Source organism: Globicephala melas, chromosome 10 (genome assembly GCF_963455315.2).
Source record: "Globicephala melas chromosome 10, mGloMel1.2, whole genome shotgun sequence".
In the NCBI taxonomy this organism is placed as follows: Eukaryota; Metazoa; Chordata; class Mammalia; order Artiodactyla; family Delphinidae; genus Globicephala; species Globicephala melas.
This window is the reverse complement of record NC_083323.1, coordinates 24280615-24304467: the sequence shown is the minus strand read 5'-3', so window position 1 is coordinate 24304467 and position 23853 is coordinate 24280615. Positions and strand designations below refer to the sequence as shown.

The following is a 23853-nucleotide window of genomic DNA, read 5'->3' as shown; positions in this document are numbered from 1 at the left end:
CTCAACCACTGCGCCACCATTTTTTGATTGGGTTGCTTTTTTTGATATTGAGCTGCATGAGCTGTTTGTATATTTTGTCCATTGATTCGTTTGCAAATATTTTCTCCCATTCTGAGGGTTGTCTTTTTGTCTTGTTTATGGTTTCCTTTGTTGTGCAAAAGAAACAAGACAATTTAGATTTTTGATAAATTTTATAAAATAAATGAACAGGATGATATACTATAGAGTAACTGGCCTGGAGTGGAGATGGTGATAGCAGTAATTTAGATAAGAGTGGCCAGGAGATTAAACTGGTAAATTACTTTTAATTATTGGCAGATAATGTTCTTGTTTATAAAACTTAAACCATAAAACTCATCATGGTGTGTTTAGCTTTTATTGTCACAAGTACACATTTACGATTCTCATACATTCTTTATATACCTTACCTTCATTATGTAATGCTTTCCTTTACCTGTTTAGTGATTTTGATCTTAATTTTCAACATATAAATATTAATTAAACCACTCTTCTTTTTGTTTGCATTTGCCTACGTTCTGTTTGATTATCCCTTCATTTTCTTTATTTAAATTATGACATATTTTAGATGAATATGGAGAATAATATAACAAATGAACATGTACCCAGTATGCAGCATACCATATAAAGCGTTTGGGATGCATTTCTGTCCCCCTCTATCCCAGAAGTAATACAATCCAAAATTTGGCATTTATCGTGCTTATAAGTGACTTTATACTTCAATTATGTATGTATATGCCCCAAAATAACATACAGTATTAATTTTTACAAATTTTTTTGCCAGTTTGCTCTTATTCCTCACTATTATGTTTGTGAGATTTTTTTCATGTTGATTATACACAAGTCTAGTCCAACTTTCCATTATGTAAACAGTGCTACAAAGGACATTCTTATATATATCTCCATATGCACATGTGAGAGTTTCTGGGGTAAATACACAGGAGTGTAGTTCTCAGGATATGGGCATTTTAACATTTCTAGATATTGCTAAATTGCTTTAAAATTTTCATCAGTGTTGTGTCAAGTTTCCCTTAGTCAGCATCTTCCCTGACACTTAATATTAATATCAAATTTTCAAATTTTTGTGGACCTATGAGCTGTGAAATTTTCTCTCCTTGTTATTTTAATTTCTATTTCTTTGATTACTAATGAGGTTAGGCAGCTTTTCATGTTTTTTTAAAACCCTAGGGTTTTTCTGTTCTCAAGACTGCTTGTTTAGATCCTTTGTGCATTTGCAACTTTTGTTTTCTCATTTATTTTTAGAAGTTTGGATACTAATGCTTTTCCCAGTTTGAGGCTCATCCATTTACATTTTAAAAGTCATCTATTTTTTATTCATTCATTCATCTATTTATTTATTTATTTATTTTTGGCTGCATTGGGTCTTTGTTGCTGCACGCAGGCTTTCCCTAGTTGGGCGAGCAGGGCTACTCTTCATTGTGGTGTGTGGCTTCTCGTTGCGGTGGCTTCCCTTGTTGCAGAGCACGGACTCTAGGCATGCGGGCTTCAGTAGTTGTGGCTTGTGGGCTCTGCTCTCAGTAGTTGTGGCACACGGGCTTGTCTGCTCCACGGCATGAGAGATCTTCCTAGACCAGGGTTTGAACCTATGTCCCCTGCATTGGCAGGCGGTTTCTTAACCACTGTGCCACCAAGGAAGTCCCTGAAAGTCATCTTTTTTTAAATCAAAAGCTATAACTGCTAATTGGGTCAAATGTATCAACATTTCTCTTTATCATTTTTGAAATTCTTCTCCGAGGTAGTAAGGTATTTTCTTCATCAATTTAAATGTTTGATTTTACAATTAGGAATTGCATCCAACTCTAATCAATTTTTATGAATGGTGAGAGGAAGAATCCCTCTCCCCCTCTTTTTTAGTTTCATTATAGTTTCATTATACCCGATTGACTAGCTCCCTTTATTGAGTAGTCTATTCTGTCATCACTGTCACTTTTTGTCATTTAGCAAGTTGTCTTATATGTAGTTTTGGAATCTTTTTCCTGTCCCATTACTCTGTCTATCCCTGAGTCAATATCACACTATCATACTTTGTTTGGTTTTAAATTAAGTTTTATTGTCTTGATAGGACAAGTCTCTCCAGGATGTTCTTTTCCTTCATGCACGTCTTAGATATTCTTCCACAAAATAGTTTGGAATAGCTGTGAGTAATAAAAAGAAATAACAACTTGTGATTTTGATGGAGATAGAATTGAATATATGGATTGGTTTGAAAAGTTATTGTTTTAAACAACATTGAATCTTTCTATTAGTAGACAGACCACATACTTAGATCCTATTTAATATCTATCAATAAATTTTTATGATATTCTCCATAAAGCTGTTACCTATCTTTTGTTAGCTACATAAAAGGAATGCTTTTTGGTATTTGTGTAAATGGTATTCTAAAATTATGTTTTTGAATACTTCTGTTTTTTATATATGAATATGATTGATTTATAAACAACTCGATCTTCTATACAACTTGGTAATTTATCCATAGTTACAGATTTTCTGTGTGGACGGTCATACTGTGAACAAATAATGAAAGTTTCGCTTAATCCATTCTAACACTCAAGCCTCTTACTTCTTTGTCTAGCCTACAGGTTGGGATGTCAAGTTTAATCTTGAATGTAGTCTGTGATTGTGGACATCCTTGTTGTAACATGCACTTTTAAAAACTTTTTATTTTCAGATAATTGTACGTACAATTGTAACATGCAGTTACAAAAAGTAATACAGAAAAAACCTGTATACCTTTAACCCAGTTTCTCCTAGTATTAATTACATAACTAAAAATAGCACAGACAGGAAATTGACATGGATACAATCTACTGACCATATTCAGATTATAGCAATTCTATGTGCAATCATATGAGTGTGTGTATTTAGTCTTATGCAATTTTATCACATTTATAGACTTGTGTGACTATCACCGTAGTGTAGAAACAGAACAGCTCTATCATAAGGATCTACCCGCCAAGCCCCCCTGCTACCTTTTCATAACCACAGCCACCTCCCTTCCTCTCCCCCTCCCAACCCCTGACAACCACTAATCTGTTTTCCATTTCTATAATTTTGTAATTTCAAAAATGTTATAAAAATGGAATCACACAGTATGTAACTTTCTGAGATTGGCTTTTTCTTTCCACTCAGCACAGTTCCTTTGAGACCCATTCAAGTTGTGTGCATCACTAGTTCACTTTATTATCGTTCAGTAGTATTCTGTGGCACTGACATACCACAATTTGTTTAACCACTCACACACTAAAGGCCATTTGGATTGCTTGGATTGTTTTGACTGTTAGGAATAATGCTGCTGTGAACATTCATGTACAGGTTTTGTGTGAACATAAATCTCCATTTCTCTGGAATAAATGGCCAAGAGCGCAGTTGCTAGATTGTGTGGTAAGTGCATGTTTAACTTTGTGAGAAATCCCATACTTTTTTCCAGAGTGGGTGTACTTTTCACATCCCCACAGCAGTGTTTGAGTGATCCAGTTTCTCCTCATGCTGGCTAGCAGGTAGTGGTATTACTATTTTTTATTTTAGTCATTAAAGTAGGTGTTAGTGATGTCTCATGGCTTTAATTTGCATTTCTGTAAAGGCTCATGATACTGAACCTCATTTCATGTGCTTACTTGCCACCTATATATCTTCTTAGTGAAGTGTCTGTTCATGTCTTTTGCTCATTTTCTAATTGGACTGTTTGTTTTTAGTTTTTGTGTTGAATTTTGAGAGATCTTTATATATCCTAGATATAGGTCAAGCCCCTTGTTGGACATGTGGTTTGCAAATTTTTTTTTTCAGTGTGTAGCTTGCCTTTTCATCCTCTTCACAGTCTTTCACAGAGCAAAAGTTTTTAATTTTGATGATGTTTGACTTATCAATTTTTCCTTTAATGGGTTGTGCTTTTGGTGTCAAATCTAAGAACACTGCTTAGCCCTAGGTCATATATTTTTTCCCCAAGTTTTATGTTTTATATTTACTTGTGATGCATTTTGAATTAACTTTTTGTATAAGGGATTGAGATTTATGTTTTTACTTACAGATATCCAACTGTTCCAGTACCATTTGTTGGAAAGACTGTCCTCCTTCTACTGATTTGCTTTTGCATCTTTGCAAAAAATCAGTTGGGCATATTTATGTGGGATTTGGGAAGATACTCTATCAAATTTAGGAAATTGTCTTCTATTTCTTGTTTTCTGAAAGTTTTCTTCTGAATTGTGTTCAGTCTTGTTGAATATTTCTTCTTCACTAAGATTTTTTTCTCCTTTAATCTGATTATGCAGTGAATTACATTAATACATAAATGTTAAACCGTGTACAGTGTCTTTTTCTCACACTTTTGACTCCAACGGTATGTGTCTTCCAAAACCAACCACTTCTCAGGGAGTTGGGACAAGATAGCAGAGTGGAAGGACCTTGGGCTCACCTCCTCTCACGAGCACACCAAAATTACAACTAACTGCTGAACAACCATTGATAAAAAAGACTGGAAACTGTCCAAAAAGATATTCTACATCCAAGGATACAAAACCCTTTGCCTAGTTTCTCCTAATGGTAACATCTTACAGAGCTATAGCATAAAAATTCAATTCAATTCTGATAGTATCTACCTGGAGTCAGCATCAGATCCCACAAGTTGAAGGTCCCTGCCCCACAAGACTGGCCCCACTTTAGATGCCGGCCACAAATGGGATGGCCAGGCTACCCATATTTCTGCCCAGCCTACTACAAACTAGGGGGTCCCCATAATTCCTCCTCACCCCATTCAGTTTCAGTAGTTTGCTAGAATGGCTCACAGAACTCAGAAAAACATTTTACTTAACGTTTACTGGTTTATAAGGGATGCACGTGAACAGCCAGATGAAGGGGCTCATAGGACAATGTCTGGAAGGGTCCTGAGCACAGGAACCTCTGTCCCTGTGAAGTTGTGATGCATCGCTCTCCCAGCAAGTGGATATGTTCACCAACCTGGAAGTTCTCTGAACCTTATTGTTCACAGGTTTTTTAAAAAACCAATCTGCAGTCACTGTCCCCGGAGACTGGGGGTTGGGGCTGAGAGTTCCACTTAGTATTCATGTGTTTGATTTTTATGGTGACCAGCCCCTATCCAGAGGCTCTCTAGGGGCCCAACCCTGAGTCACTTTACTAGCACCTGAGTCTAGCACCTTACTAGACTCAGGTGTGTTCCATCATGAATAACAAGAAACTCCTATCACTCAGGAAACTCCAAGTTTTAGGAGCTCTATACCTGGAACAAAGGACAAAGACCAAATATGTATTTTTATTATAACATACTATGTCTGCACACATACATTCATTTTTTACCTACTGATTCAACTTCTTTAAGATTAATAGCCACTCTGAATCTGTGATTTTTTTTTTGGGGGGGGGTACGCGGGCCTCTCACTGTTGTGGCCTCTCCCGCTGCGGAGCACAGGCTCCGGACGTGCAGGCTCAGCAGCCATGGCTCACGGGCCCAGCCGCTCCACGGCATGTGGGATCTTCCCACACCGGGGCACGAACCCGTGTCCCCTGCATCGACAGGCGGACTCTCAAGCACTGAGCCACTAGGGAAGACCGTGTGATTTTTTTTTTTTGAGTTCCTTTTGATGAATTCTATTTTCTAGGAAATTATCCATTTTATCTAAATTTTCAAATATATTCATAAAACGTTATTATATTCTCATGTTATCTTTTGAATCTCTGCTATATCTACAGTTACACCCTGTATTTCATTCCTAACTTCATTAATTTTTGTCTTCTCTCATATTTTTGAGATTTATCTTGCCAGAGGTTTGTCTGTTTTTTCCCCATTTTTTCAAAGAGCCAAATTTTGTCTTTGTAAGTCTTCTTTATTGTGTTTATTTTCCTTGCCCTTAATTTTTGCTTTTATTCTTATTACTTCCCAGCTTTTTTTTTTTTTTTTTAACAGCTTCATTGAGATTTTAGGCAAGGAAAAAATTATTTTTCCTTCTACCCTCCTGAGTTCCCTGGCTGGGACTCTGTAATATTAGACTGACAAAAGACAGATTAACAAGAGAAAAACAAACAGGAGTTTATTAATGTTTGCATATGCATGGGAGAACTCAGTGATGAGTTACTCAAAAGGGTAGTTAGGACTTGGGCTTCTACGGCATCTTAACAAAAGAACAACAAATTTATAGTAAAGTGACAAAACAAGGAAAAGGGGTTTAGGCTTTCAAGGGCAGCAAACTCTGGTAGAAATATGAGAGAAACTATTGGAGTAAGACTTGTTTGGGCAGGTCCATCTTGACGCTGATTTTCACTCTTCATGGCCATAAAATTTCCCAGGAGAGGAGATTTATGGCATTCTTCATTTTTCAGAAGTTTCTATTTTCTATCAGATAAGGGAACCTCCAAGAAGGCATCTTTCTGCATCTGTTCATTCTCATTTACCTCCAGCTCAAAATGATCCTAACGCCAAAGTGAGAAGTATCTCCCTGTATGATCTCACCCTCTGTGGCGGGGAAGATGCAGGTAGTCCTGTCACTCTCCTTGGCCTTTTGAGGTGACTTGACCTCTTCACACAGGAATAAGATTGATTTTTATTTTGGAAATTGTATTTTTAATTTTTAAGGTAGAGTTATTTAAAACATTTCCATTTGTTTGGAAACCAAAAAACATTACTTAAGACAACCAAACAACAGCAAAAAGCTCAAAAAACGTTGGATTAAAAGGAAGTCATGAACAAAATACAAAATATTTAGCACTGAATGATAATGTCAACACTACATATCAAAAAGTAGTTTCCGGGCTTCCCTGGTGGCTCAGTGGTTGAGAATCCGCCTGCCAATGCAGGGGACGTGGGTTCGTGCCCCAGTCCGGGAAGATCCCACATGCCGCGGAGCGGCTAGGCGCGTGAGCCATGGCTGCTGAGCCTGCGCGTCCGGAGCCTGTGCTCCGCAACGGGAGAGGCCACAACAGTGAGAGGCCCGCGTACCAAAAAAAAAAAAAAAAAGTAGTTTCCTTCCTTCCTTTGTTCTTCAGAATATCTGTTTTTTTCATGCAACAACGTCTATCTCCCTTCCATCCATCCCTCTTTCCTTTTCTTCCGTGTGTGTGTGTGTGTGTGTGTGTGTTGTATTGATTCAGATGCAGACATGTTGTCTATTAAAGTGAGCAAGATACTTTAACTTACCAGTTGAGATCATTTTTTCCCCTTCTCCAATATAAATCAGGTAGAATGGCACAGACCAATGAGGCAGCAACATTGTCAAGGGTTAAAAAAAAAAAGATAAAGTATTTTGAAGAAGTAGGCATGTCATTTAAACAACTATGTAACTATAAAATTAGGTGGGCTGGGCTTCCCTGGTGGCGCAGTGGTTGAGAGTCCGCCTGCCGATGCAGGGGACACGGGTTCGTGCCCCGGTCCGGGAGGATCCCGCATGCCGCGGAGCGGCTGGGCCTGTGAGCCATGGCCGCTGAGCCTGCGCGTCCGGAGCCTGTGCTCCGCAACGGGAGAGGCCACAGCAGTGAGAGGCCTGCATACCGCAAAAAAAAAAAAAAAAAAAAAAAAAAATTAAGTGGGCTACTTTGAGATTTTGATAGGAATAATTTGAAACAAATTGAATATATGTTATACTTAAAACCTAAACTATTAGCTAAATTTTGAGATATTAGTTTTTTCCAGAGCACACTGCATATAGGATGTATGAAGTTATTTCACGTATAGCTGTATAGTTGACTGTTTTATTTCCTCTGTAGGCTAGCTAATGTTAGAAAAAATTTGGCTCCATTGTTTTTTTCCCTTAAGGAACAGAACAGAGAAATGATTTTCTTGTTTAATATTGAAGTTAGTTGATGAATGTGAACATTATAATGTTATAATTTAGTTGTCTAATCTCAGTGGCCTTTTGGTGATGGAAAAGAAAAGCGCTGTTTGGTTTGAGCCTAGCACACAGACATCAGAGAGAATTGAAGGCAATTCATAGTGTCTTCATCCCTAGTGTTTATCCTTGTGTGTGCTTCACTGTCCTAGTTCACGTTTTTAGCGCTAAGGAAATGACAGATAAACCAGAAACATTTGCATAAGGGCAGTCAGGTGACTTCTTGATGTATTTTGTACAAATTGGAATCATTCTTCTTTGTTAAATGTCTGGAAGTTTGTATAATTTCAAAACTTCCTTCTCCCTCTGCAGAAATAAGAGAGCTGATGTTCGAAAAGTAGCACATCGATTCCTGGTAGATAACTTGAATCCTTTAATATTAAATTATGTTAAAAAGAAGAGGTTTCATCAAATATTTCTTGAGGAGATGCCCTGGAAAGCTCAGATGAACCTGTATCTGGCAAGCGCACACTTCAACCTGCTTTTAACAGAGCTAGGGGAACATGCAAAGATGAAATTCGGTTCGTCATTGGTAATGGTCAGGTAGAGTATATTATCAATGAATAATACTTCTTTAGTGTCAAGAACATGGCTTGTATTTCTATGAGCAGGGCTCCAATGCTGATGATAACTTAAAGAGGTTTACAAAGTGCTTCAGTCTGTACTGACCTTTGGTATATTTTTAAACTTCTTATCTCAGAATCTTTCCCAAATGAGTGCTGAAGTGCTTATGAAGTACTAATTTGCATATATTTTGAATATATTAGTCAATATAGCTTTCAGTGAAAGGGGAAAGTGAATTTTCCAAGAGAAGTTTAATATTAATTGTACAGAAATTATATTAGTAGTCATTAGGCAAATCTCTGTTTCATTTAGAGGTATATTTTAAGCCTGTATAAACACAGGTTGTATTTTCTCATACAATGTAAACTTTCTGTCATTAATTCCAAAGACATTTTCCAGTTCTTGTTGATTGTCTTTGGCTAAAGTGTTGTTTATAGGAGATAAAAAAAAGAACATAAATACGTAATATGGAATACCACGTAACCAGAGTAACTCTATGTAACCAGAGTCTTTCTTTAAAAACACAAGAACAACAGAAAAAAAACTCATTGAGGGAATTCCCTGGCGGTCCAGTGGTTAGGACTCTGAGCTTTCACTGCCGTGGGTCTGGGTTTCAATCCCTGGTTCGGGGAACTAAGATCCTGCAAGTGCACAGCGTGGCCAAAAAAAACCCTTGTTGAGCACCTATTAGATACCAGGTGCTGAGTTAAGTACCTGGGCATTCAAAGGTGAGCAGTATATACAAGTTGGAGTCTGGTAGTGTGGCTCACAAATGTTCACGAATAATTGTAAATAATGGTAAAACGTGAAGTGCACATAAAGTCTTTGTTCCTTGGGAGGAGGCTTTCTCCTGATGAGACTAACAGGAAAGGTTTCACGGGGAGAAGCCACTTGCCTTGGGTCCTGATGGACAGGCAAGATTTAGAAATGTGCAGGTAGGGAAATAGGCATTTCGGATAGGTGGAAGAATGAGTCAAGAGCCCAGGTAGGAAACACAGGATGGGAACCCCCAGGGGTCTGACCAGAATCTAGGGCATGTGAAAGGGAGTGGTGAGAAGTGATTAGAAAAGTAGATCAGTACCAGATCATGGAGCGTCTTAACAGTCTATTAAATCTTAACTTTAATTTATATACAGTGGAAGATTATTAAGTTGTTTTTTTTTTTAAAGCAGGTCTATGATAGGCACTTTCTCTGACAGCAGCATATCAAATGGATTGGAGGAGGGAAAGAATGGTGACAGGGATATGAATTAAGAGGGTATTTATTTCAGTAATCCAGTGAACAATATGCAGGTTGAAACCCACAATGAACTTGATCCAGTTTCTATTTCTCCAGAATTTTGTTTAAAGTAAAATTCTGGTCTATGTGGGCTAGACCAGGTTAGCATTTAAGAAGCAGTTAGATTGCTTGACTAACAGGAAAGGCTTTTGGCAAAGTGACCCATTCTTGAGGCTGTGAAAGGGAAAACAGTTCAGATCAGATGGACTTCCTCACTGTCCCCTGGACACCGAGAGCTCTTCTTCTCCGACCTGCCAGTCACACACGGCCGTTCATGTATGATTACTTGGCGGCACAAAAATTAGACAGTGACCGAATTTGTATCAGGGTAACTTGGTGCTAAATTCCATTTTATTAAAACATGTATTTATTTATTTGGTATTTGACAGAATTAATTCAATTTTGCTTATATTGTTCTTTTAATGAGTTTTTTTCCCCTTTGCAGTTTCCGGTCATTTGATCCTAATATGTTCTCACTGTATAATTCAGGAACAGTATTACCAACAGGAAAATTGACTCTAGAAAACTATAAAGCGATGCTTGATTTCCTTCTTACAGCTAAAAGAAGAAAGGCTCTCTTACCATCAGGTAAAATAAATATGTTCTATGCTATCCAATTGTCTTTAGATTTTTTTATTCACAAATGCAACACATACATACACACATACCCTGACACGTACACCCCCCCATAGACACAGAGCTACACACATCATTTTCCAATGACTTAGGAATTTAGTTGAGTTGTGATATTTTGTAGGAGATTCTTATTCTATTTTTAAAAAAATTTCTACATTTTTGTGGCATCATCATATATATTTGGAAATATTTATGTAGGATTCTCCCCTAAATCAATTTGGCCATTCAGCAAATATAATGTTCTTTTAAAAAATATTGGTAGCCTCCAGTGGTCAAGGTAAGTGAAGACTTGCCATCAGGTTTTATGTTTTAGTGGAAGTAAGTTTCAGAACAAATTCCACCAAACATACTGATGCAAGCAGGCATGAAAACATCATGCAGCTGTTTCATCGTTCCGATTTTGTACTCAGGGCAGTCCGCTCTTGCCTTAGGAGCTGTAATTATCACCTTCCGTGAAAGCTCTCTCCAAGATGAAGGCAGTAATACCCTCATGGCAGGACCAACCAATATTGTCTTCTGGTCAGGTGACTGGGGCCTCCAGGACGTGGAGAGATGTAGGTGAACAGGGCTCTCTGGGTGTTGCACTGATGACACTATTTCTAAACAATCACCTATCTTGAATACCACTCATTTCACAAATAAAAATTTATTTCTAATATCTTTATGCTAGTACAAACCCTCTTATATAGATTTTCAGAAATGGCATTTTAAATCCTATATGGCTTATTGCTGAACAGGATATTTCATATGCTGGTTAACTGCCCCAGGGGGGTTGATTCAGATTTGAGGTACTTAACGTGCTTTTTAATTTCTTCTAGGGTATAGTTTAAGTTTAACTGGTACCTGCATGTCATACCAGGACTATTAAAGTATTTGAAAGTAAATTCCGTGGACATAGAAAGAGTCCATGTTTTGTATGTACATTACAGTATATATAGCTTCTTGAGTTTTTTTTAAAGTAGCTCCCTAAGACCTCCCATGAAATTGGCAATAAAATATTCTGCTATTGAGACTTATTATTTAATGCAGAGTTCTAGTAAGGGAATGTTTGTGGCAGGAGAAATCCTCTGTGTTTTTATAGCACAGCAGCGGGAGAACGAGTGATCAGGGTTGCTGCACTGCCTAACACCAGGGGATACTCCTCACCTTCCGGCGTGTGTGTCCAGGGAATGGCCTGTTTGCGGGGAAATTAAGGAACAGTGGGATCCTGTCATTCTTCTCCCCCAAAGCATGACATTCCTGCCTCTGCATCATTCCCTTGGCCATCACCCTTGCCTGGAATGTTCTCTATATTCTTCCCACGTAGCTAAATCATGATCACCCTTTAAGACCTAATCTAAAAGCCTCCTTCTCTGGAAACTTTCCCGGGTTCAGCATATCCATGATAATTCTGTCCTTTCTTCAAATTTATGTAGCGCTTGTTATCTGAATTATTCATTTGATGCTAGTCACCTGTTGTGTTTCCTGGAACTTAACTCTCTTTTCAATAATAATATACTTTATATTTGTACTGTAGATGGAGAAGAATTTTCGGCATTTCTTAATTCCACAATGAGTGATGAAAATGTTTCCAAGACACAAACAGGTTATGAATCAGACTCTCAATCAGGTCTCAGTGGTAAAGAAAAGGATCACTCAGCAAATGTGGGTCTCTTGGATCATTTTATGAAAATCTTTTTATATTGCAGGAGAGCAATGGTAAGGTGGTCATTCTTATTTGTTAATGTAGTGGACGTAAATCTCAGCCCATGAATTTGGGCATGTATGATACATTTATTTACTTAATATACATAATTTTAGTTTCATCGGTGAGATTAAATTTGCTGGATTTTATGTCAGTCATCTGTAAGGCTTGCCTGCCATGGGACTGAGGTCTCACATTTGGTCAAGTTGTGAGGGAGGAGGGAAAGCCCCTTTAGTCATAGTCATACATCCACCCAGAGCTGAGGTGGCCTTTGTCCTTGTCTACAAAGTCTCCATGAATATTCAGACACCCCTCTGCTGCTTTCTAGCCACACTTGGGACATGGGCTTCTCCAGTGACACCAGGGGTTCTTCTTCGGGCTCTTGATCCCTCCTGGGCACCATAGACTCCTTTCTCCCCTCTAGCACAGGGGAAGATCTTTCTAGGCCACGGGGAAGCCCTGTCCCTTCCCCCCTGACCTCCTGCTTCTCCAGGCTACCTGTGTCTTCTGTCAAATGCTTTTGTCTTTTTCTTGTTAAATATTATATGATAGAATATTAAACTCAGAATTGGAATCATTATCTACAAAGAAATTTGTTTCCTTTTTCTCATAGCAAGAAGGGGATGTACTTCAAACTTCTCAAGAGATGAGAAGAAATTTATTCTTTCTAGATGAGAAAGGAATACTTAAGTGCCCACTTTCTTCGTGAAGTAGAGAGAGTGACCTTATAAAAATGTAAAGTAAACCCACATCACCTGCCTTGACCATGAGCATTGCATCCTCTGCTCCTTTGTACCAGCTTCAGGGCCCTAGAAGGTCTGGGTTCTGCTCACTTCTCAGGACTCACTCCTCTTGCTCTTGTGCAGTCCACTCTCCCCTCTGGGGTTCTGAAAGCACTAAGCTTGCTCCCTCCTCAGCCCTCAGGTTCACCCTCCATCCTTTGCACCTGCTGTTCCCTCAGCCCCGAATGTTCTTCTCCCAACACTCCCACCCCCACCTTCACATGACTTGTTCAACTCAACATTCAGGGCTCTGCTCATACTTCACCTCACAGAGAACTTCTCTCCTGACCACCCTGTATAAAAGGACCTGTCCTCTCACCCTCATCACGTTCTGAGTCATTTCTGCTTTATTTGCCTTTACAACACTTATCATTCCCTGAAGTTGTATTTTTATTTGTCTGCTTATTTGGTATCGGTCTCTCCTAATAGACTGAAGCCTCACGAGGGCAGGCCCAGTTTCCCTTGCTCGCTGTGACATTCCCAGCACCTAGAACAGTGGGCGTGCTGGAGTCAGACTGCTGGTGTGCAAATCCTAGCTCATCACTTAGTAGACTCATAACCTTGGGCAGTTTAGCCCCATGCCTCCAATTCCTCATCTGTAAATTGAGGAGAATACTAGTGCATACCTACTTCATAGGAGTTGTCATTAGAATGAACTGAGATAATGCATATAAATGTCTTACCAGAGTGTCTAGCACATGTAAGTAGTATATAACAAATGGTGTTAGTTACTCTTACTATTGATGTAGAATATTTGCAGGAAGAGGAAGTTGTTCAGAGATCCATAACTTTGGGAACTTCGGCATCTTTTGAATGTTGTGTTTGTCTTAGGTTCTCGCTCATCGTGGCGGCTATTGGACTCTGCTTCAGAACTGCTGTCGGGCTCTTTGGAACTTTACTCAGGAGCTACAAATACTTCATAAACAAGCAGTGGATCTGTATGAAACATTTCCTATTAGCCAGGACAGTTTCCTCTTTATTTCTGTTTTACCATTCTATTTGGGGGCAGAATTACTTATTGACATGTTAATAGAACTACCAAATATCAGTTCTGTTAAGGTAAGAGTATTTGGGTAATTCTTTTTATTGTAGGTTAATTAACAAATTCTTTGTACCATGCAGCTTGAGTTATTTAGTTTGTCTGTATTTCATTTGTTTCTCATTGTCATTTGGTTCCCAGTATATTGCAGTACATTGATGTTAATTAAAAATATCTGCCTGAAAATTCAGTTTCTTAAATGGAACAGAAAGTAACATTTACTGAGCTCCAGCTTCTACATAAACTAATCTAAATGCATTTAATCCTCATAGCAATCTTTTTGATAGAGAAAGAAACAGACCCTAAGACAGATCATGTAGCTTGTTGGTTGATATTTATTTCACTGCTTTATCTGTCCATGTTTTGTTACACTAGACGTGGTAGAATTTACAGCCATCTCAAATCTAGCACACTGTGGTTTAAAGCATGAAAATAAAATTGAAAAAAATGCAAACATCATACACCCCAAACACATTGAAAATTAATAAACACATAAAAACTTTGAGCCGTGGGGTTTATAACATTTTCAGATGTAAAATATATGAACAATAGCACAAAAAACTGGGAGGGCAAATAAAACTAAACTGTCTTAAGTTTTTAAACTTTATTTAAAGTGGTACAATATTAACTCTCAAGTGGAATGTGATAAGTTAAGTATGCATTTAATAATCCCCAGAATAACTACCAAAAAAGAGATATAGCTAAAATGCCAAATGGAAGCTAAAAGTAAAGTGGAAAACTAAATAATAGTCAATTAAAGAAGGCAGGAAAAGAGGAACACAGACACATGGGACAAACAGAAAACAAATAACAAATAATCTAACCCAATTATATCTATAACTATATTACTATAAGTGGATTAAATACCCTAATTAAAAGACAGAGATTGTCTGACTGGATAAAAGAGAAGGACGTGTACTTGTCCATAATAGAAGCACTTCTGGGACTTGCCTGGTGGCGCGGTGGTTAAGAATCTGCCTGCCAATGCAGAGGACATGGGTTCGAGCCCTGGTCTGGGAAGATCCCACATGCCGTCGAGCAACTAAGCCCGTGCATCACAACTACTGAGCCTGCTCTCTAGAGCCTGCAAGCCACAATTGAGCCCACATGCCATAACTACTGAAATCCACTCATCTAGGGCCTGTGCTCTGCAACAAGAGAAGCCACCACAATGAGAAGCCCTCACACTGCAATGAAGAGTAGCCCCCACTCGCCACAACTAGAGAAAGCCCGTGCACAGCAACAAAGACCCAATGCAACCAAAAATAAATAAATAAATTTATAAAAAAAAAAAAGCACTTCTGGGTATAAAGAAACAGATTGAAAATAAAACAGTGAAAGAAAATAGCCTAAAATACGAAAATAGTAAACAAAAAAAGCTGGTGAGGCTATATTAATATTAGATAAAATAGTCTTCATATCAAGAAGTATTTTGAGAGAGAAAGAGGGACATTTCCTAATGAGAAGAAGCTCAATTAATCAGGAAGACATACTAATCATAAATGTGTATGCACCAAATAACAGAGATTCAGAATACACTCTGGACACCCAAAGCTTGAAGAGCTTCCTGTTTGGTGGACACATTGGTGTCGGATGGGTATCAGGCCCTGACTCCATAGAGAGAGGGCACAGAATCTCCTCATCTTGGACCCTTCCAGACCTACGTCTATGCACCTCTTCCTTTTGGCTGTTCCTGAGTTGTATCCTTTATAAGAAAACTGTATCAGTGAATTTTGAGTCATTCTAGGAAATGATTGAACCCAAACTTATAGCTCGTCAGTCAGAAGTGCGAGTGACCCTGAGACTTGTGGCTGGCATCTCCAGTGAGCACTGAGCCCTTAAACTGTGGAGTCTGACCCTGACACTGGGGTAGTTAGTGTCAGAAGTGACGTGCAGTACAAATTAAGATTGGTTGGAAACAGAGCACAAGGCACATGGTGTGTTCACCAAGATGTATCATATGCAGAGTCATAAAATAAGTCCTAATAAAATTTAAAAGACTGAAATCTGAAAGAGTGTGTTTTCTAACTGCTACATTATAAACAGATTAATATAATGTAGGAAGAAAAATCTCCAAATATCTGGAAATTAAATAACACAGTTCTAAATAATCCATGGGTCAAAGAAGAAAACACAAGGGAAATTTAAAAAGTATTTCAACTGATAATAGCATATCAGAATTTGTGGGATGTAAATAAGCCAGTGCTTAACAGAAACTTTATGGCTTTAAATGTTTAGTAAATAAAAGATATAAATCAATCATTTAAGTGTTCATCTATGGGAGCTAGAAAAAGAAGAGTAAATTAGACCCAAAGAAAGTAAAAAGAATAATAGAAATAAGAAGAAATGAAGGAAATGGTAAGAGCAGAAATAAATTAGATATAAAACAACCCAGAAAATAAAGTCAGTAAATTAATCTTTTGAAAGTATTATTAAAATTGGCAGACTCTTAGGAATACTGATGAAGAACGGAAGTGAGAAAATCACAGATTACTAATACTAGTAATGAAAGAGGGATATAGCTACAGTTCCTATATATATTAAAAGAAAAATAAGGGAATGTCATGACCAATTTTTACTAATGAATTTGATAACTTAGATGAAATGGATGTGTCTATTAGAAAGTACAACTTAACAAATCTGACACAAGAAGTGATAGAAAAAATGAATTACCCAAATATATTAAAGAAATTGAACTCATAATCAGAAACCTTGACATAAAACTCTAGACCCAGAATATTTCCCTGCAGCATTCTAGCAAACACACAAGGAAGAAATAATAAATCATATACCATTTTTTTTTAGAAGTGAGGTCAGCTTAACCCTGACAGATATGTCAAAAAGAAAAGTATGACTCAATATTACTCATGAACATAGACACAAAACTCCTTAATGAAGTGTTAGCAAATCAATCCCAGTAAGATATAAAATATGCAAATTATATATATAATATATACAAATGATGATCAAGGGGGGGTTAATCCCAGAAATGTAAGGTTACCATTTGAAAATCAATCAGTGTAATTCACCATATTAACAGGATACAGGAGAAAAATCACATGGCCATTGAAATAGATACAGAAAAGTATTTACAGAATTCGATATCACTTTTTCCACCTGCTCTCCCTCCCCCTCTGGTTTCACCATGCTCACTCTGAGCTCTGGGCACCTGCTAAGCCAGGGCAGCTGTCATCTCTCTCCAGCTGCCATCACAATTATTTACCAGGACCTCATCAGCCATCATGAGATATTCCCTGACATTTATAAGTTCCTGGAGATCGAGAGCGGGCTGTGCCTGGAGGTGGAAGGGAAGATGGTCAGTAGGACAGAGGATAACATTGATGGAAATGTACTCTGCTGTACAGTGCTTTCAGTACCCTAGGTGAAGGTACTGAAAGCACAGTAATCACTGGTGTTGATATTGTCATGAACCATTGCTTGAAGAAAATCAGTTTTAGAAAAGAGGGCTGTAAGAAGTAAATTAGAGTTTGCATGAAATCAATCAGAGGCAGACTTGAAGAACAGAAACCAGAAAGAGTAAAACCTTTTATGACAGAGGCTACAGAATAAATCAAGCACTTCCTTACTAATTTAAAAAACTACCAGTTTTTTATTGGTGAAAATATGAATCTAGATAGTGTGGTTGCCCTGCTGGACTCCTGTGAGGATGGTATGACCCCATTTGTGGTTTTCTTTATGGATGGCTTAGAAATGGAGAAATGTTAACAAATTTGGCAATAACTTTGGATCGATCACCTGTCATCATAACTGGCTGCCGCTTTTCATCCACACGGCATGAGGACTTAGACAAATGGGACTGATGTCATCTTGAGCTCCTTGACTTTTGATTATTAGATGACAGGGACGGAGCTCATAACATCAATAAAATGACATCTGTCTTTTATTGAGCATGTCCCGGGTGCCAGGCACTGTGCTAAGGAGGCAAAGTCACGTAGGTCATGTATGTCACACCTCTTATCCACATCTTCATAGCCTGACTTCAGGTACGCATATGGCATTTCACAGCCAGATGACTTTCAAGATCTCTTCCAAATTCAAGGACTGTGAATCCTATGGGAGGGAGGGGCTAGACTTGAGGTACTGTTTATTGGGCTATAGTCTGGCCAGTAGGTGGATCTAACAGGCTTTGCTTTGCCTCAGAAATTTCTAAGGGTTTACACAAATGCGTCAGGGACTTAGAGGAAATGAACACAACAGTTACAGAGTACCTCTAACTTAGGCAAAAAGAGGGTCTTCTGGAAGATTTTCTTCTCCGTAAGTTTGACCTTTTGCATTGGGGAATTGGACATATTATTCTACAGCTGAATGTAACCAGTGTATTAGGGAAATTTAATTATTTGTGTATACTATAACCTGTTTTTCCTCAAAACTTTACCTTATTTATTGGTTTACTATCCTTACTTAAATAGTGACTATGTACCAGCAAGTATAGTAATGACTAGGCTTACGTGCTATTTACATTTAGGCTTAAATGATTAAAATTAAATAAACTTAAAAATCTAGTTGCACTAGTCATACTTCAACAGCTCAGCTTCCACATGTGCTTAGCGGCTTCTGTATGGAACCGCACAGATGAAGCACGTTTCCGTCATTGCAGAAGTGCTGTTGGATGGTGTCATCAAGCTTTGATTTGCATAATAAAAATATTAAATTTATTTTCTGTTCAGTTCTTTTCCATGTTATATTTTTAGCTGTACATTCAGTGTTCAGAAAAAACATGTAGTAAAATCTGAAATTACACAATTTTTTTCCATGTGCTACTTGCAGACTGTTGAAGAAGGAGAGTTCAGTGTTCCAAGTTGCTATGGAGATATCAAAAATGATAACGGTGGTTCTAGCCTTACCTTTGAGCATCCTCTGGATGATGTCAATGTGGTTGATTTGAAATGGATCCACGACTTTGTATTAAAATCTCTGGAACTTGTATATCAAGTAGAAAAATGGGAAACACTTGTATCACTCGCCATTCAGTTCAATACAGTTTCGCAGTAGGTACCGCTGTAAGGGCAGCTAACAGGGGCAGACTTCACTGAGAAGAGTGTTTCTTTACTAATGTTTGTTTTTAATATATTTTTACCATTGTCTAGTGAGAGATATACAGAGCAAGTGACGCCACTCCTGGTGTACGCACAGCGCCAGCTTCTTCTACGAATATCCAAGTGCAAGGGCCCAGATATTACCCAACAGCCTTGCGTAAGATATGAGGCTGAATATGAACAGAAGGTAAGTTTGGCTCTGTTATTCATGCAGTGGTGATTTCTTATTAGTACACATGTAAATAGCAAGATTTGGGAATCAGATAAATGTTCCTATTTTCACTTAGGCATTTATCATTCAAATCAGCAAAACATTGTTGAGAGTTGCTCGGTGCCAGTATTTTCCGGATGCAGGGAAAACAAAAATAAAGTCCTGGTACACGGGAGCTTATATTCAGGCCAGTCAGGGCTGATTTACCCAGTAGGCATAGTGGGAACAGTGTCTAGAGCCACAGTACCTTTCTAGGAGCCACTAAATGTTTTAATTTCTTTTAAAATAAGAAGAAAAAAGTAACTTTTAGGTCAAAGAAAATGTTTCAGTTTTTACAATTCATCTATTTATGTTTATACCAAAGGAGCCATACAATATAATTTTTAATATTTTTTGATGGAGCAGTGGGCCCATGAAGGCAAAAGTGCCTAAGGCCCATGAGCATCATGGTGCAGCTTTAAGTTAGGTAGGGGGAGGGAAGAGGCATGTAAATTCTCTCATTTATTAACTTACTAAATATGTATTGACTCCCTAAGATTAGAGCCATTGCATTCAGATGTCCAGTGTGTGTCCTGCCTGAGGGCTCCTGGCATATGTTGGGGGTCCTGGATTCAGTCCGTGCCCCACACACCAGTCCATGTGGTGGGTTGCAGCCACCCAGCGAGGACTCCATTTTCTCCTTTTCACAAAGGTTCCTTATCGCCTTGGCATAGTCTATGTAGAGAGAATACAGTTTGAGTTCTCGCTTTATGGAGTTTAGTGTCAGAGGGGGTGGAAGTAGGGCCAGTTAATAAGCATGTAAACAGATAAAAAGATCTACGACCATCATAAATTCTCTGAGGAAAATAAAATAGGTCAGTGGGATAGAGATAGGCTGGGGTGGGGGGTAGAAAGTTGAGCCAAGGGGATCAGGAAGGCCCTTGGAGATGGAAACATTTAGTGGGAAGGGGCCGGCCATATGCTGGGAAAGAGCATTCCAGCCCAAGGGTAGAACAAGGGCAAAGGCCCTGAGATGGTACAGGAAGACGGCCCGCATGCTGCAGTGTAGCAGAGGAGGGGGAGGGGACAAAGGAGAGGCTGCTCCTTCTGAGTCTTCTTTGTTGCCTCTTCCTCCTTCTCCTCTCCTCCGCAATGTCTCAGTGTTCGTGTAGCCCAACACTCTGTTCTTGGTCCTCCTGTCTTCTCTATCCGCACACTCTCCCTTGGAGAGTTAATTCAATCTGTGGGTCAAAATTACATCTCCAGGCTAGACCTTTCTCGTGAATTCTGTGTTGACATATCTGACTGCCTGTATCAGTCAGGGTTCAGTCAGAGAAGCAAAACTAGTTAGAATTAACTGTCTGTTGATCTATCTATCTATCTACCTATCAAGATTCGTTAAAAGGAGTTGGCTTATATGATCATGGGGGCTCACTAAGCAAGTTCAAAATCCATTGGGTAGGCAGTTGGGATCATGAAAAGGAAGGAACCCTACAGGTGTGGCCAGAAGCTGTTCTCCATAGGCAGTCAGTGAGGGAGGATCCAGTGAGGAGAGAGCAGCTGTAGACCTGGATGCTGTTTGGAGTTTGGAGTCTGAAGACTTCCAGCATGTCAAGGACTCACCTGATTAGGTCAGGCCCACCTACGATAATCTCCCTAGCTTAAAGCCAGTTTATTAGGGACTTTAATTAGTATCTGAAAAATACCCTCACAGCAGCACCTAGATTAGTGTTTGATTGAATAACTAGGATGAAGTGTGTATACACTACACAATGGATGCTTCCCTTCCCATCATCCTCATAGTATAGCCTAACTAAACTGACTCATCAAAAACCCATCACATTGCCTTATCAGCATCATCTCTTAGATGTTTAAGACTCTTCTCGAATTTGGCACATGTCAAGCAAACCTGTTCTGCCACGTCTTGCCCACATCAGTTGATGCAAACCTCATCCTCCTAGCTGCTCAGGCCAGACACGTTGGAGAGCATCCTTGACTCCTCTCTTGCTTTTACACCCCACGTCAGGTTTGTTACCAAATCCTCTCCCTTCAAAATAGATTCAGAATCTGACCACGTCTCGCTGCCTCCACCACTGCTGCTCTCATCCAGGCTACTGCTGTGTTTGCTTGGATTAATGCAATGACTTCCTAACTGTTTTCCTTGCTTCCAGCCTCCCTGAACTCCTGTCTCCAGCCTGTAGTCTATTCTTAATGGCAGATAGAACAGCCTTTTAAAAACCTGTCAGACCATGACATTCCTCTGCTTTAAACCCTGCAGTGGTTTCCCATCTGATTCAGTGTTAAAGTTAACATCTTCATCATGGCCTTAATGCCCCACATAACTCATCCCCCTGTGATCACCAGTAACTTGTCTCTGTTAACTCCCCTGCAGCTTTCAGCTGCTGTGTTCTTCTGTTCTTTAAGAAGACCCTACCCCAGGGTCTTTGCATTTGCTCTTCCCCTGCTTGGAATTGTGCCCGCCCCCCGCCAAATATCCACATTGATTTTTCCTGCAGCTTTTCCAGTCTTTGCTGAATATCACATTCTCTGTGAGGACTTTCATCATTACCTTATTTAAAATTATGTGTTGTTTGCTCTATTTCTCTCTATAGCGTTTATAGCTCCTTAGTATATTTTATAATGTACTCTATATTTTGTTTATTGTCTCTCTGTTTCCACTAGAATAAGTTCCACAACAATAGGAATTTTTGCTTATTTTGTTCTCTGCTATATCATCTGTGAGCTTGGAGCAGTGCCTGGCACATAATAGGTATTCAATAAAGACTTTTAAATGAAGCTGGAGCGGTGGGAAGGACTAGGTCAAGTAGGGCCTTATTAGGCTGGGGGAAGGAATTTGCATTTTCTTAGACTGTCTTTACATCTCATTGTAGAAGTACCTACAAGGGACAATAAAGAAACAACATCTACATCAGACTGGGGTTCAAGGGTGGTTGTATTTTGAGCATTAGGTTAGTTCACTGGGGATGCTGGTGGGAGTGGACAAATGGAGACAAGAGGATGGTGGACTTTTAAAAGAATTACCTTATGTCTAAAAATGTCCTGTTTTCAGATATTTTACAACTTTAGGACTCAAGTATCTGTTAAAAATAGTTTAAACAAATACTACAGAGGAAGTTAGTTCTGGAAAACTTCACCAGGGAAATTTAAATTGTGTTAATTTTGAGTAGGGGGGGAAATCTGCCATTGAAAAAGCAGCCTCTATTTTAAATACGTTTCAACTTACATAATGGAAGATATATTTAGACTAGTGAATTTATAGAATATCAGAAAAATCATATTCTAATTGCTCTGCATAATTTGCCTAATGCTTTTCCAGCTGTGCTATACGGAAGAAATATGAAAAATTATGTAGCCACTTTTTTCCCCAAAAGTTCTCATAATTGGATACTACTCTGGAGCTTTTATTTATAGCATCTTTTTATATCTCTCTTTTTTTTTTTTTTTTTACAAATGAAAAATACGATGAACATTTCAAGTAAGCCAAATTTTTGGCTATAAATACCTAAGTGATATTTGTTCTCTCCTTTCTTTTTTAAGATAACCTGCCGAAACTTCATTGGGAAGCAGCTCAAGATTAATCCTCTAACCAATGAAGTGACAACTATAGGACACGGGGAAGATTTCCTTAAAAATCTTATCTATTCAGGTTGGAACCAATTTTAGCTTGAAACTTTCTCTTTTCTTCAAAACAAGGTTTACTATTGTGTTCTGCATGTCAAGTCTTCCATAATTAAAGTGTTTGCAAAATTTCTTTTGCAGGTTTATTTCACTGAAAATAATCCATTTGATATTTACCATCTTATGTTGCTATAAATGTCACTTAAGGGAAATAAAACACATGTTTTTATTAGTTTAATCTGTTAGTTAAAGAAGGGAGATAAAAAGAGGGAGAAAGGAAACTGATGGGAAAAAATAAAGATGGGAAAAGACTGTTTTGCACATTTTTCCCTGTTTTTAATCTCACTTGGGAACTCTTTAAATTGACCTTTTGCTATTTTCTTTGTTCCATCTTGATGCCCGTAATAACTTCCATTTCCATAATCAATATAGATTGTACTTCTATTGGTGTTACCAAGGTTTAGTTGTAGGTCTTTTAACAAGAGTGCAAGAGAAGATCTGGGGACATCATGACTCCTTTGGTTTTAGCTGGTAAGCCCTTTTGGAATGTTCTGGTGGTGCAGCTTGTAGGAATGAGGCAATAGGATGAGATGAAAATGGAAATAAAGCCTTCTCTCAATTGCACTTTTCCTATGTTTTGGGTATAGGAAAGAAATGCAAGTCTTCCCTTTGAAGTGTTAGGATTCCTTCATTCATTTATCTGTTGATTTTGGTATGTATGTATGTATGTATGTATGTATTCATTCATTCATTCATTTTTTGAGTAGGTCAGGCAGCTGTTCAGTCATTCAGCGAACATTTATTGAGTATCTACCATGTGTTAAGTTCTGTACTAGGCCCTGAGAATACAAAGATGAATGAGACTAAAGATTTGTTATCCGATTTACAGCCCCTTGAAGGAGACCGATAAATAAACCAGAGATTATAGCGTAGAGTAGTAAGGTCTATACTGTTATGACTACTGCTGCTGCTGCTATAAACAATAATAGTTAACGGCTAGCATCGCTTTTGAGAGACTCCATGTAATTTAGTGGGGTTAATGTAAAAGTAAAAGGCAAAAGCTGAGGTTAGAAAGGTTGGCAGGAGTTGGATAATAAAGGGTCTTAGAAGGTAGG

General features: G+C 38.5%; 1 protein-coding gene and 1 pseudogene across 1 annotated transcript in view; both read left to right on the top strand.

The window, feature by feature from the left end:
* The window catches only part of CFAP54 (cilia and flagella associated protein 54), a 310172-nt gene that overhangs the window by 133050 nt on the left and 153269 nt on the right, over window positions 1–23853 (top strand). Inside the window, exons 33-39 of the mRNA XM_030856338.2 lie at window positions 8181–8411; window positions 10157–10299; window positions 11864–12045; window positions 13645–13872; window positions 18641–18861; window positions 18961–19096; window positions 22658–22766. Of these exons, the coding sequence (XP_030712198.2) occupies window positions 8181–8411; window positions 10157–10299; window positions 11864–12045; window positions 13645–13872; window positions 18641–18861; window positions 18961–19096; window positions 22658–22766 (1250 nt within the window). The remainder of the gene's footprint in view (window positions 1–8180; window positions 8412–10156; window positions 10300–11863; window positions 12046–13644; window positions 13873–18640; window positions 18862–18960; window positions 19097–22657; window positions 22767–23853) is intronic.
* On the top strand, window positions 17073–17578 carry LOC132597973 (translationally-controlled tumor protein-like; annotated as a pseudogene).